This window comes from Pinus tabuliformis, chromosome 7, assembly GCF_031772625.1.
Source record: "Pinus tabuliformis cultivar Carrire ecotype Pingquan chromosome 7, CPIR1, whole genome shotgun sequence".
Taxonomy (NCBI): Eukaryota; Viridiplantae; Streptophyta; class Pinopsida; order Pinales; family Pinaceae; genus Pinus; species Pinus tabuliformis.
Window position 1 is genome coordinate 259,611,909 of NC_142293.1, and position 14,508 is coordinate 259,626,416.

At 38.8% G+C, this 14,508-nt stretch overlaps 1 protein-coding gene across 1 annotated transcript; it reads left to right on the forward strand.

Moving 5' to 3' along the window:
• Positions 1 to 4,988: 4,988 nt before the first annotated feature.
• On the forward strand, positions 4,989 to 6,131 carry LOC149246832 (uncharacterized). Its single transcript, XM_089442600.1, has one exon. It carries the CDS (start codon positions 4,989 to 4,991, stop codon positions 6,129 to 6,131), a length of 1,143 nt encoding a protein of 380 aa, XP_089298726.1.
• Positions 6,132 to 14,508: the final 8,377 nt, after the last annotated feature.

The following is a 14,508-nucleotide window of genomic DNA, read 5'->3' on the forward strand; positions in this document are numbered from 1 at the left end:
GATTCTCATGAAAAATTGAGTCTCCAAAAAAGTCATCCACGCACCATCAAGAAAATAGAAATACGAATTTTCTTTTTTTCCCAAAATGAAAATCGTGATTTTATTAATGAAAAAAAAATTACATGTTGCAGATGTTGTGACGCATTTCATCAGCCAGCCAATGGCTATGGATCAGAAGTTCAAAGAAAGCAAAAAATAATATACAAATGGGGAGAAAAATCATGCCTTTCTCCCTTTTTTCTTCTCAACCTTACGCCACTCCCCTTGTATTGGCATCAAAGATACAAGTGCAAGCGAAGTGTTAGCCTCAAGTTGAGTGTTGTATTTATCAGAATCAGAGTTGTCTGATGTATGTAGTCGTTTGGATCCATTGATATCTATTGTATCTGGTTTCCTTGTTGGTTGTGAGTCCATCGGAACTTGTGGGTTTAATTTTTGTACTTCTAGTTCTTTGTTCATTTGATTGTCCCGCTAGATATAGGATGTTCCACATCAACTTCCTCCCCATCATCAGAGACTGGTGGGGAAAATTGCCATCCCTTGGCCTGTTTCCCTGTTTTCTTCTTTCTTCGGGTATCTTTTTTGGCTTCAGGGCACATAGTTTGTAGGTGTCCTATTTTCCGACAGATTCTACATCTAAATGTTGTATTTTCATAATCAAGTATCTGTTTCCAACACCTCTATTTGTGCTTCAGTTGTATGTGGTTTGGCAAGCCTTTGTTGAGATCCACTTCCACACAAATGTGTGCGAATGTGAAAATTATTTCCTCTAGTCTTTGTGTGTCTGTTTTAATGTATCGCATGATGGTTTTACCTATACCTGCAAGGAATTTCTGGTTCCAAATATGTAATGGGAGATTGTGCAAATGAACCCAAACTGGCATCCTGGAAACAACCATAGTGTTTACATCAAATTCCAGAAACCATGGTGTGATGAAGAGACCCGTGGATCCCCACAACCATGGTCCTTCCTATAATATAATGTCTCTGGCCTCTGTTGAAGGGAAATTAACAATGAAGAAGCCCTTGGAACATAGGTGAATATCATAGTAAGTAGTTGAGTTTTCAAAAATCCAATGAAAGAGCTCAGTGGGTCTTGGCCAGTAACAGTTGAATCGGCAGATAATGGTTTTTTTTCAAATGTATTACAATGCTCATATGTTTTTGTATATCTATGTTTAATTCTGGGATATGATTCAGTTGCTCCATAATATATGGACTAGGTTCGATTCTAGCTTGCTTTAGTGTCGTTGATGGTGTATTTTTCCCTTGGAGGATGTTCTTGAAAGAAAGTCCTCCATTTTTGTGCTTCTGATGTGTTTCTGTATTTTTTGTTGAACTACTCCCAATGCCTCCTCCTATATGATTTTTTTTGTTGTAGTCTGTTGCGCCACCTCTCAGCCTCAGATTGAGTATTATAGTAGACACAGGTAAAATATTGTAGTCTGTGAGGGGTCTGGGGTCCTAGAGTGCTTTGCCCCAAAAATCAGATATTGTAATCCAGCAGGATATCCAATATGATGGGAGATAATATTATTCAAATGAAACACACAGTCTGTTGCGTGAACCCAAACCAAAATTGACATCCCCATAGTAATGAAAATTTTCATAATAAGAAGCTCTGGAATTCATTCACCAATAAAAACCCTCTTTTCACTCGTGGTTAGCGACGTATAAATGAAGGGAAAAAATTGAGCTACCCAAGTTCAACGGTAACAAAAAGTGCAATGTTGCGTACATGAATAAAGCAGAAGAATATTTTGAGATTTACGATATTGACAATGATGATGAAAAGAATAGGCACGCTTCCATGAAAATGGAAGGCGAAGCATATAATTGGTATATGTGGTGGAAGAAGACGACACACGCTATCAGTTGGAGAAAATTTAAGGATGTGTTCTTTAAAATATTTCAAGCTGTCAAGGAAGAAGAGTTCTTTTCAACACTCATTAGATTGCGACAAAAACGAGATGTGGATGAATACACCTGAGAATGGGAGACCTTAGCAACACAATTACCTAGGTTAGCATATTCTCGTCTAATCCAATCATACATCTTCGGACTTAAAACTCATCTACAATTATAACTTGAGCTTCACAACATTATGTCAATAGAAGTAGTAGGACAAAAAATAAAAGCTGCTGAAAATAAATTTGAACAGATACTGTGGTCAAAATCGGAAAAAGTATATTCGAGATGAAGAATGCCTCAGTCTGTGAATACGGATAATACAAATAATGTTCTACCACATCTTCATGAACGTGAAAAATCTAACATGGAAATGCAAAGGATGAAAGAAGGCAAATGAAAATGTTATGGCAAAAAGTGGGACCCTAAACATAGGTGTGTTAAAGGAAAAGAGACAAAGAACCTATATAATTGTGAAGCAACTAATGATTCAAACAGTGATGAATCAAAAATAGAAGGAATAGAAGATGCCCCAGAATTAGATGATGGAAGCACTCTGCAAGTGTCATTGTCAGCTATGATAGATATATCACAACCCTAGACATTAAAATCAAAAGGACATATAAAGAAGAACAATGTAGTGGTTCTCATCAACTCAGGTAGCACCCACAATTTTTTAGACTCAAGAATGGCAAAGAGACTCAAAATTTTCACATTTCCCATGCCCAACATGAAGGTGATGGTAGATGAAGGTAAGAATATTGAAAAGGTAGGGAAATGCCATAAGGTCAAATTGCATATTCAAGACCATAATTTAGAATCTTCATTCTACAATCTACCATTAGGAGGAGTAGATGTTGTCTTAGGTATCCAATGGCTATGAACCCGAGGCACTTACTTTGCCAACCATCAAGGGCAGTTTATAAGCTTTAGATGGGAAGGGCAGAGGTACAAGTTATATGGATTCCAAGCACTAGAAAATAAAATCATGTCATCATCCCAGATGATGAAAATGATTCGAAAAAGGAGCACCAACTTATGTAGTACAATGTCACCAATTAGAAATTTTATGTACAAAAGTGATGAGTAAAGAGTCACCAGAAGTACAAAATCTAATTTAGAAGCATGAAAAGGTATTCCAAGACCTACCCATGAAAATGCCACCTAACAGGGAAATCAATCATACAATATAATTCAAAGCAGGATCAGACCCCGTCAACATCAAACCGTATTAATATCCACATCACCAAAAGACTAAAATTGAGAGATTAATCCAAGGCCTTTTAAAATGTGGGATCATCTCGAAAAGTAAGAGTTTGTATGTTTCTCCAGTGGTATTGGTAAGGAACAAGGATGGATCATTCAGGCTAAGCATTGATTATAGAGGATTGAATAAAATAACGATAAAAAATAAATTCCCAATTCCCTTTATCGATGAAATGTTGGATGAACTACATGACGAATCTTTTCACGAAATTTTAGTTCCCGCTGCTGCGCGCACGCCTGAAGCCTGCGACCGAGCCTTGGCCTGGGACTGACTGATCGAGCTGCACCATGGATCCTCCGGATCCTCCTGGTGGGGATCCGGAGCTGCAAAGAGCTTTCTCCAATCTGGTAAAGTCTCTCCCTCCGCAAAGACCTAGACCAACAGCAACAAAGTTTGTGAAGAAGCTTGATGTATTACAGGAAGTCCAACTGCCTTCGACCATTCCACGCATGGCAGCCATTTCCTTAGCAGAGAAAGGGTTAATCGGGCAATTTACAAGACTATGGCCATCACCCAGAACAGTGCAAAGATGGGTTGAACGAAACTGGTCGGACAAGATCCAGGGTAAAATATCCATCAGATTCTGTGGCAGAGGATATTTTACCTTTCATTTTGAAACCAAAGAGGATAAAGATCTAATATTCAGAAACGGGCCTTACTTTATGGACTCCAGGGGCCTCTACCTCAATAAATGGACTCCGGATTTTGATCCAGAACTTGATATTCCAAATGCGGTTCCAGTCTGGTTCAGACTGCCTCATCTCCCTCTTCACTGCTGGGGGGGCGATTCAGTTAAAGCAATAGGAAATGCGGTTGGAAAATACATAGACCGCAGTGAACCTAAAGACAACATGCAGGCATGTGCGCGGATTTGTGTTGAAGTTGATCAGGGCCGAGGACTGCCGGAAGCAATCAAACTGAAAGTAGATGACTGGTGCCATATACAGCAGTTGGATTATGAGCAGATACCCTTCAAATGCAAGGTATGCCACGAATACGGACACTTTGCAAATAGATGCACTAAAATAGTTAATGTAGAATCTGATGAGAAAGATGGGCAATGGGAAACTGTAAAAAGGAAAAAATCAACTCCTCCCCTCAAATCTATGGATACTGAAGCCCTTGGTCCTTCCCATCAACATCCTTCCCATCAGCATTCTTCCCACCAGCATCCTTCCTCCTCCTCCCAGCAGCCTCCCCTTCATCAACCCTCCTCTCCTCCTCGGATTCCCGATCCTCCTATCCCTCCATCTTCTAATCCCTATGCGATCCTCTCTGAGGAAGATACCGGGCCTGATTTCCCCTCCTCTGATCCTCCTCTCCATCTCTCTCCCCCTCACATCTCTCAGCCCTCCCCTGATACCCCCTCCACTAGGATTACCAGAAGCTCTTCAAAGGAACATGGAGCGCCCAGCGATATCCCAAAAAAACATGGGCCTGGCAGAAAATCGGCCAAACAACAGAGAGAAGAAAATACTCAGAAAGACATTGCCATGGGCTCTCAGACTCCTATAGAATCCTTCATTCTTGGACACTTGGATAAAGAAAATAATAACAAAGGCAAAGAGAGGCGAGCACCTCTCCATGTAACCAGTAAATCATGATGAAAATACTATCTTGGAACAGTAGGGGATTAGGGCACCCCTCCAAGATAGTAGCCCTCAAGGACTTAATCCAAAGTGAAAACCCTGAAATCGTTCTTATCCAAGAAACAAAGCAAGATCAATCAGAAATTAATAGAGTTATAAGTCAGCAAAAGCGTTACAGTGGATGTGCAAGCAAAGCAAGAGGAGCCTCAGGTGGCATTCTAACTATGTGGGATAGTAATAAATGGAACTGTGACTCCACCAGAATACATCAGAACTGGATCCGTGTCAATCTAGAAAGCAAAACAGGTGGCTCAAAGGTAACAATTTACAACATATACGCTCTGAATCAGTACAGAGAGAAAGAAGCGTGTTGGAACACATTGGAAGCAAGTATAGAAGAAGATCAGGACAACAATCTCATTATAGCAGGAGACTTAAATCTGGTAATGCACGCTAACGAAAAAAGAGGGGGAAATTTCATCCCAGATCCTTTCAGAAATCGACTTGAGAGCATTATGCAGGAGCAAGACCTTGTCGATATCAGGCCCAAAAACCGTAGGTACACCTGGAGTAACAGAAGAATAGCAGCCGACAATATCATGGAGCGTCTTGACAGATTCCTTATAAGTATAGCATATCTGTCCACCTTCACTACTGGTCAGTCAAATATTCTCAATGTTTCTGCCTCTGATCACTATCCAATAACACTCACTCTTCATAGTCAATGTCAGCTAGGACCTCTTCCTTTCAAATACTGTTCCATTTGGAATCGTTCCCCTGCAGCAAAAGATGTGGTGCGGCAGGCTTGGATCCAACATGTAGAAGGCTCCCCAACTTATATTTGGGAGACAAAATTAAAGAGAGTAAGACAGGCTCTAAAAAATTGGGCAAAGAACAATTACCAAGAGCCCGAGGTGAACAAAAAGAAAATTAAGCAAGATCTAGAGGAAGTGCAGCAAAGCATTGAAGCCTTTGGGCTGTCCCAGCAAGCCAAAGAGCAAGAAACAAGACTATACTCTCAGCTGAGTCAAACTATAAGGGATGAAGAAACAAAATGGAGATTGAAATCAAGGCAGCTCTGGTTGCAGGAGGGAGATAAAAACACTTCTTATTTTCATAAGCAGGCTACAGTTCGAAAGGCCAGAAATACTGTGAGCACAATTAGGGACAATGAAGGGAACAACTACAATACTCAGGATACTATAAAGGAAGCAGCCACCAAACACTTTAAAAACCTTCTGACTGAGGATAAAGATGAGGAGGATTACTCAAGTATGCTACAGCACCTGTTTAAAGGAGTCACACAAGAAATGAACAGCAGTCTCAAGAAAGAAGTAGAAGAAGAAGAAACCCAAAAAGCAATTTAGAGTCTACACCCAGATAAAGCTCCAGGACCTGATGGGTTTCCAATCAGTTTTTATAGAGAGTACTGGCAGATGATCAAAAAAGATCTCTTAAAGATGATACGTTGGGTTTTAAAGAAAGGCAAAATGGGGGGATTTACCAACTCTACCTATCTAGCCTTAATTCCTAAAGAGAATAGACCTTCCACTTTTTCAAGATTTCGGCCAATATCTTTATGCAACTCAGCATACAAAATAATATCAAAAATTCTGTCATCCAGGCTCAAGCCACACCTCTCTTCCCTGATCTCAGAAAATCAAGGGGGCTTTCTCCCCAATAGGCACATTACTGACTCCATCCTTCTTGTGCAAGAGGCCATCCACTCAAGCTTAAGCAGAAAGGAGAAAGGGTTTGTCCTAAAGCTGGATCTTGCCAATGCTTTTGATAGGGTTAGGCATTCCTTTCTGTTTGTTGTCCTTCACAAAATGGGATTTGACTCCTCCTTCATCACAATGATCAAAGCTTGTATATCGGACCCCTGGATCTCCCCTCTGATTAACGGGAGGCCGTGTGCTGCATTCCAATCCTCTCGAGGCCTTAGACAAGGTTGTCCCCTGTCTCCTTACTTGTTTATCCTCATGGCCGAGTCACTCAGTCAAACCCTGGACTTCAACCGGAGAATAGGTCTAATCACTGGCATCAAATTTGAGCAAGGAACAAAGAACATCAACCACTCTCAATTTGCAGATGATACCCTCCTAATAGGAGGAGCGTCCATCACTATAGCAAGGCGCTTTAAGAAGATCTTAGACCAATTCATGGATTACTCAGGAGGGAAGGTCAATCAGTTAAAAAGTTGTATATATGGTTGGAACACATCAAATCATACCATCCATAGCATTGCAAGTATATTTGGAGTCTCCTGCAAACTAGTCTGGAACCACTTCTCCTACTTAGGGATGCCAGTAAGTATGGGACCGCTGAAAGCTGATACCTGGAACGAAATCCTTGACAAAATAAAGATAAAAATCCAACAATGGGGCACCATGTGGCTGAACCCAGCAGAACGACTTGTTCTTCTAAAATCAGGTTTGGCCTCTCTTCCAATATACCGTTTCTCTTTATACCAAGCTCCTGCTGTTTTCCATCAGAAAATGGAAAGAGCCCTCAGGCATTTTCTTTGGCAAGGAGGGAAAACGGAAAAAAGAAAATTCAATCTTGTAAGTTGGAAGAATGTCATTCAGTCTCAGGAAAAAGGAGGATTAGGAATAAGATCACCAAAACTGCTAAATTTAGCTCTTGGAGCTAAAATAATATGGAGAATGATCACAGGGCCCACAGCGTGGTGGAAGAAGGTTTTAGAAGCAAAATACTTGAATAGCACAAGGCAACAACTCTTGGAGACTAATATACCCAACAGAGATAGTACAAAAATTTGGCAACTCTGCAAGAAGGCCATATCCTTTATGTCTCAGAATATTTCAAAGGTCCCAGGAGGGGGGAGCAGCATCAATTTCTCCACAGACAGAATTCTAGGGCAGCATCCCATTGGATCAAAAATGGAGGCAATCCCTGCCATAAACTGGCTCAATGGCAAAGGAATATTGTACTTGGCTCAAATATCACAATGGGACAATCACTCTCAAGCATGGATAGGTTGGAAATTCCCGGATTACCCCAGAGAGCTAGACACTAGTCTCATTGCCCTAAAGAATCTCCTACACAGCAAAGCTCCGATCCAAGAAGGTAAGCAAGATGGATATCGTTGGGACCCAACCGGAACTCAATACACGGCTAAAGCTGGTCATCAACTTTTATGTGACAGCAACTTCCCACAGGACATATGGAACCAATGGAAACTTGTATGGAGAGCAGAAGCACCCCCCAAAGTCAAATTTTTCATTTGGCTGCTCCTGAAAGGGAAAACACTAACAGCGGAAAATTTAAAGAAAAGAGGCATAATGGGGCCATCCAGATGTCCAAACTGCTGTAGATCAGAGGAAACAATACAGCACCTGTTTATAGATTGTCCGGTGGCTGATGAATGCTGGAGAAAGATGGCCTCAATAGGGGATGCTTCCTGGGAGCCTCAGGCAACTATTGCAGAAACGATTCACAAATGGAGGAAGAACTGTCCATGGAAAGAGAAAAGGAGTAAATTGACGCAAAGGATATGGAATACCATACCTCTAACCCTCTTATGGCGCATCTGGTTGGCAAGAAATGGAAAGGTCTTCCAGGAGAAAGGCTGTAACATCAGAGTTATGTGCCACAAGGCAAAGATGTTAGCGGTGGAGACAGTCACAAACCACACCAAAGGCAAGATCGAGGCAACTAATTACAGCATGGAAGAGAGAAACCTGATCAGTTATGTCCAAGAGAATATTGCTAGCGCTCAGGAAACAAACCAAGGAAGGATACAAACGAAAGAAACAAACAGGGCATGGAAGCTGAGGTTAAAGGAAGAGGAATTTGCGAATTGGTTGAGAAACTGTAACAGGTTCTACTTATTTTTTGATGGTGCTTCTAAATCGAACCCGGGCCAAGCCGGTGCAGGGGGTCTAATTTGCAACGCTAATGGAGAAAGAATACTTCAATTCGAATGGGGGCTGGGAGAGATCTCCAACAACAGGGCAGAGGGATTGGCATTGTATCAGGGCCTCACACAGCTGTTAAAGTTAGGGATAAGGAAGGCAATGGTGTTTGGGGACTCAGCAATAATTATTAGGCTTATGGCGCAGAGGCAGAGCACGCCGAATATCCTTCTCCAGCAGATAAATCATAGGAATCAGACCCTTCACGCTTCAATGGAAGAGGTCATATACTACCACATCCTACGTGGACTGAACAAGGAGGCTGATAAGTATGCCAACAGGGCATGCGAGCGCTCCAAGGGTAGCTTGAGTTGTAACAATAATACCTCTTTCCAACCGTTACCATGAATATTCAATATCTAGTCAACAGCAGGTGTACCTCAGATGACAGAATCAATGACAACAGACAAGTAATCAGTGCAGATGACAGAGCAGGTAAGGTAGGCAGGATTTGGATCAGAAATAAGATTGGGAGATCGATTCAGCGCATGGGAATCAAGAGAAGTTCAGGAGAAAATCGTCCTAGCAGACAGATCTCATACGCAGTTCAAGATATGCATTTGACCATTTGGTGGAGTACTGGGAGACGTAGATGGGCATCTTCCCGCCCTCACAGCCTGCGAATGGACTCTATATATATCCTGGGTGGCATGACCCTTCAATTCATAGAGAAAGCTTGTGTCCACGAGCATCAGAATATCATCGCTTCCGCCTATCTCCAAGCAGCCCGAGGTAGCTACCATAGCGCTCAGCAGAACCACAACAACCCTGCGCGAGCTGTGGTTGTAGCCTGTTGTAAGTGGAGAGCTCAGAGGTCCCGCGCTAAAGAGGCCGGCAACGCAGACAGGAATTATCCAGCGTCAATGGATCGTCCAGAAGACTGCTTCCACTGCAGAGATCTTCAGGCAGAGTTCGAGGAGTTGCGAGCACAACAGCGGGCCCTGGAGGATCAAGTTCGAAGTCTGGAAACAAGACTGGAAGATTAGTACAAAATTATCAATGAGAAGTATCGGGCAGAGATCAATCTTTTCCTACACAGAGTCAATTCCTTACATGAGCAGTTCAGCAACTTGGCCAATAGGTGCAGCCATGCAGAAGAATCGATAACTGTCCTCAAGTTCATGATGGACAAAAAGTTCAAGGATGCTCCTTCCTCTTCTAGTGCAAAACAGAATGAGCCAGACCCATACCCAGAAGCGTCCACAGCAAGGAAGATCAGTCATATAGAGATAGATTAATTATGCTATGTAGTTGTAAATTTTGGTGTTTGCAGTATGTAAGGATTTACAGTAGTATAAGAAGCCTCAGAGGCAGGAATACTAGAACAAGGATCAAGGAAGGGACCCTTTTTGTAATTCCTTGGATCCAGAATGCTCAGGAAGCACTATATGTATGGCGAACTGCCTCTTCTTTTTTTCAGATCAATATATAGCAACCGAAATTTGTCTAAAAAAAAAAAAATGTTGGATGAACTACATGGCGCAAAATACTTCTCAAAATTGGACTTAAGGTCAGGCTATTACCAAATCATAATCAAGTTGGAAGACATACCAAAAACTGCTTTCCGAACACACGAAGGTCACCACGAATTTAAAGTAATTCCCTTTTGGGTAACCAATGCACCAACAACTTTCCAAGCCACTATGAATGAGTTATTCCATCCATATCATAGGAAGTTTGTATTAGTATTCTTTGATGATATTTTAATTTACAATAAAACTTGGAAGGAGCACTACAACATCTGGATAAAGTTCTTACACTACTGAAAGGCCATTAGTTCTACACCAAGAAATCCAAATGCACCTTTGGGAAGGAAGAAGTAGAATATCTCAGGCACATAATATCCCATGAAGGAGTAAAAGTGGACCCTAATAAAATCAAGGATATAAAGGAATTGACCAAACTAGTTAATATATCCAAGCTAAGAGGGTTCTTAGGATTGACTGAATATTACCGAAGATTTATTAAAACCTATGCACATATAACTACACCTCTAACAAACCTTTTAAAGAAGAATGTGTTTCAATGGAATGAGGAAGCAAGGAGGTGTTTTGAAGAATTGAAGGAAGTTATGTCTAATTCCACAGTATTGCCAACTCCAGATTTCTCTAAACCATTTATCGTCGAGTGTGATGCTTCCAGCTTCGGTATAGGTGTAGAGTTAATGCAAGAAGGGCATCCAATAGCTTTTGAAAGTAGGAAGCTCAATAAACGAGAACATCTTAAGTCCACATACAACAAGGAAATGCTCGCTATTATACACACACTAGCCAAGTGGAGACAATATCTTTTGGGAAGTAAGTTCTCCATTCAAAGAGACATAAACAGTCTCCAGCACCTCCTTCAACAAAAAACACTTTCCGAAGAACAACAAAAATGGATTGAAAAAATTGTCACCTTTGACATGGAGATACTACATAAAAGGGGAAAATACAATGTAGTAGCAGACGCCCTGTCTAGGAAGGACGAAGAACCAACATTACTTGCAGTCTTAGTTGTTATTCCTGAATGGCTTAATGAGATTCGAAGTGAGTATGCCAGAGATCCAGAAATAACTACAATAATCAATAACCTTCCAGACAACTCAAAATTTGAATGGAAGAATGATATTTTATGTTACAAAGGAAGAATCTATCTTAATTCAAACTCCAATTTTAAATCCAAGATACTCAAGGAGCCACATGAGTCATTGTCAGTCGAACATGTAGGATTATTTAAAACTTACTACAATGCACGTCAATCATTCTTTTGGAAGGGGATGAGTCATGATATTCAGAAATATGTAGCAGAATGTGAAAAATGTCAAAGAAATAAAAGTGAAAATATTATGACACTTGGATTACTTCACCCCTTAAACATTCCGAATCAAAAATGGGAAGAAATATCAATGGAATTTATTGAGGGGTTACCTATATCTAAGGGAAAGGATAAGATTTTCATAGTAATCGACATACTCACCAAATATGCTCATTTTATTGCAATGAAGAAATCAGACTCAACTAAACAAATCACTAAGATATTTTGCAAAAATATTTGTAAATTACACAGTTTTCTGAAAGTCATTGTGAGTGATACAGATGCCAAATTTAAGGGTAATTTTTGGAAGGAATTGTTCAACCACATAGGAACCTGCCTAAATATGAGTTCCTCTTACCACCCTCAAATAGATGGACAAACAGAGATTGTCAATAAATGTTTGGAAGCCTACCTACATTGTTACGCTACAGAAAAGAAAAAAATAATAATAAATAATAATAATAATAATAATAATAATAATAAAATAAAAGTAAAAATAAAAATAAAATAAATTAAAAAATAAAAATTAAAAAAAAATTAAAAAAAAAAAATAAAAAATAAAATAATAAAAAATAATAAAAATAATATTAAAAATAAATAAAAATAAAAAAAAATAAAAATAAAAATAAAAAATAAGTGGGTTCAGTGGTTGCAACTTACTGAATGGTGGTATAATTCTACTTATCATACATCAACAAAAATGACTCCATTCCAAGCTTTGTATGGGTACGAACCTCCAAAATGGAAGCATCTAGATACCATCCAGACAAATCTATCAACTGTTAAAAAGCAACTAGAAGAAACCCAAAAAATCATCCAAACCCTAAAAGAAAAATTAAATATTGCAAGAAACCGTATGAAGCAACAAGCTGACTGAAACAAAACCAAGAGAGAATTTGAAGTTGGAGAATGGGTATTTGTCAAGCTCTAGCCATACAAATATTTGTCCTTGAAACAAAAAGGAAAAAATTAATTGGCATCAACGTTATATGGACCATACCAAACCAACAAAAAGATCAGCCAAGTTGCATATAGTTTAAGCCTTCCAGATAAATGTCGTGTTCACAATGTCTTCCATGTATCTTCCCTTAAAATGGCATTGGGCAACCATCAATCAACACAAACAATACTTCCATTCTTAGATGATGAAGGAAGGGGCATTCTAGAACCAAAAGGTATCATATCCACTAGAGAAAAGAAGCTTCGATCTCGTCTAATCAAGGAATACTTTATCAAGTGGAAGGACTTACCAAAAGAAGAAGCTTCTTGGGAGACTGAAGCATTTCGTCAAAAATATCTGTCATTACATATGCTTTGAGGACAAAGCATTTTTTTGGGAGGATGGCAATGTTATATAAAAATTAGTTAATTAAGAGGCTAATAGGCAAAGGACATGATCAAAGATCATGTCCATTCACCAAGAGGCACCCACGCTAGTATAAATCTAGGGGCCTCCCATAAATTGTAATCATCTTCTATCTGTTTTAATAATAATAGGTATGAATTTGTTGAATATTTGAGTTTGTTTGTGCCATTGAATCTACTATACTCATCAACGGAAATAATTAAACAATCATGGAATCACAAAGCATACAAGGGAAAGAATTCAATCAACACATTACATAATGATTTCCTAGGGAAATCCATAGTTGAAAACCCTTGCTATCTGTATATTTCATTAGTCAAAAAATATGAGAAGATTATAATGCTTTTCTCAAGGTCGAGCAACCTCTGCACTATCTTTATTTGTCTCACAACTTCCTAGACAAACCCAGGCCAATACTTCACCAATTTTCTACTTGCCTAAGTACCTATTTCCTTGCTATGTTTCCTTGTGAATTAACCCCCTATTAATTAGGGAAATTCCTCAATTGGAATTGTGTAACCCTCATAGGCCTTCCTTTGACTGCATGCACCACCTGTACAATTTAGATGATTATACAATTCATAGTACACTGCCCTTGAACTCCAATCTCAACTGTGTAACTATTAGATCTAACACACATGAGCTAATTATGAGTGAATCATCAGTTAACTGGTTGAACACATGAAGCAACACTCCATTTTCTGACCTCCTACTAGTTCATCCACCAGTTGGAACTAGTTTAACTGACTTTAACTCGATTAAATTGAATTAATTAATTACAACTCAAAATAAACTCAACCAAGGCTCCTATAATGTAGCAGACACTCTACATGACTCTAGTTAGACCCTCAACTTGAATTAACTGATCCAACTAATTCAAACTAACTTAGTTAAGTCATACAAGTCAATGTCTTGTGATATGGAATTACAATTTTATTCCTAATTTAATTCAAGGACAAGATTAAATCACAATTTGCTTGTTGCATTTTCAACAAACATAACATGACATTAATAAACTAAAAAATCAATAATTCAAAGTATTTTTTATTAATTAATTATTTATATTGACTAATTGTAAATTGAATCATAACATTAATATGGTTGTGTTGAGCTAACATATCTCTATTATTTAGAAATTCACATGTTAAAGAATCAAATAAATAAAACATCTTAATTAAAAATATATATTTTCTATTTAAATCAAATTAGTTGATATTACTTTTGATTAAAGTTAAATTAAATACAAATATACTGAGAAAATAAATAAATAAATTGGATAAAGATAATGAAATAAAGAGGAGAAATTGATTTATAAAAATTTAGAAAAAAATTGTTAGCATAATTGTGATCTAAAATGGAGCAGATTAGTAATGTTATGCTAATTCCCCGTTCATAATATAAAAATGTGCCTCGGGTTTGTACTCCAAAATAGAAAGTAAAACATGAATTTTATTTGTGTTTACTTAAGTTAGTTTCACGAAGAAAAATTAAAACATGAAACTAAAACACCAAATGGAAGCATGCATCAAACAATAATACACCAGCCATTGATAAAGGAGTTTACCCCTCCTAGGCTACATCTCCTTGGATCATCGCTAAAGGCATGACCCCTTCTCATTATGCTCAAAATTCTTTAGTAATAAA

What these genes read in the sequence shown, in the direction of transcription:
- LOC149246832 (XM_089442600.1), top strand. Translation starts at nt 4,989, where the DNA reads ATGTGGGATAGTAATAAATGGAACTGTGACTCCACCAGAATACATCAG.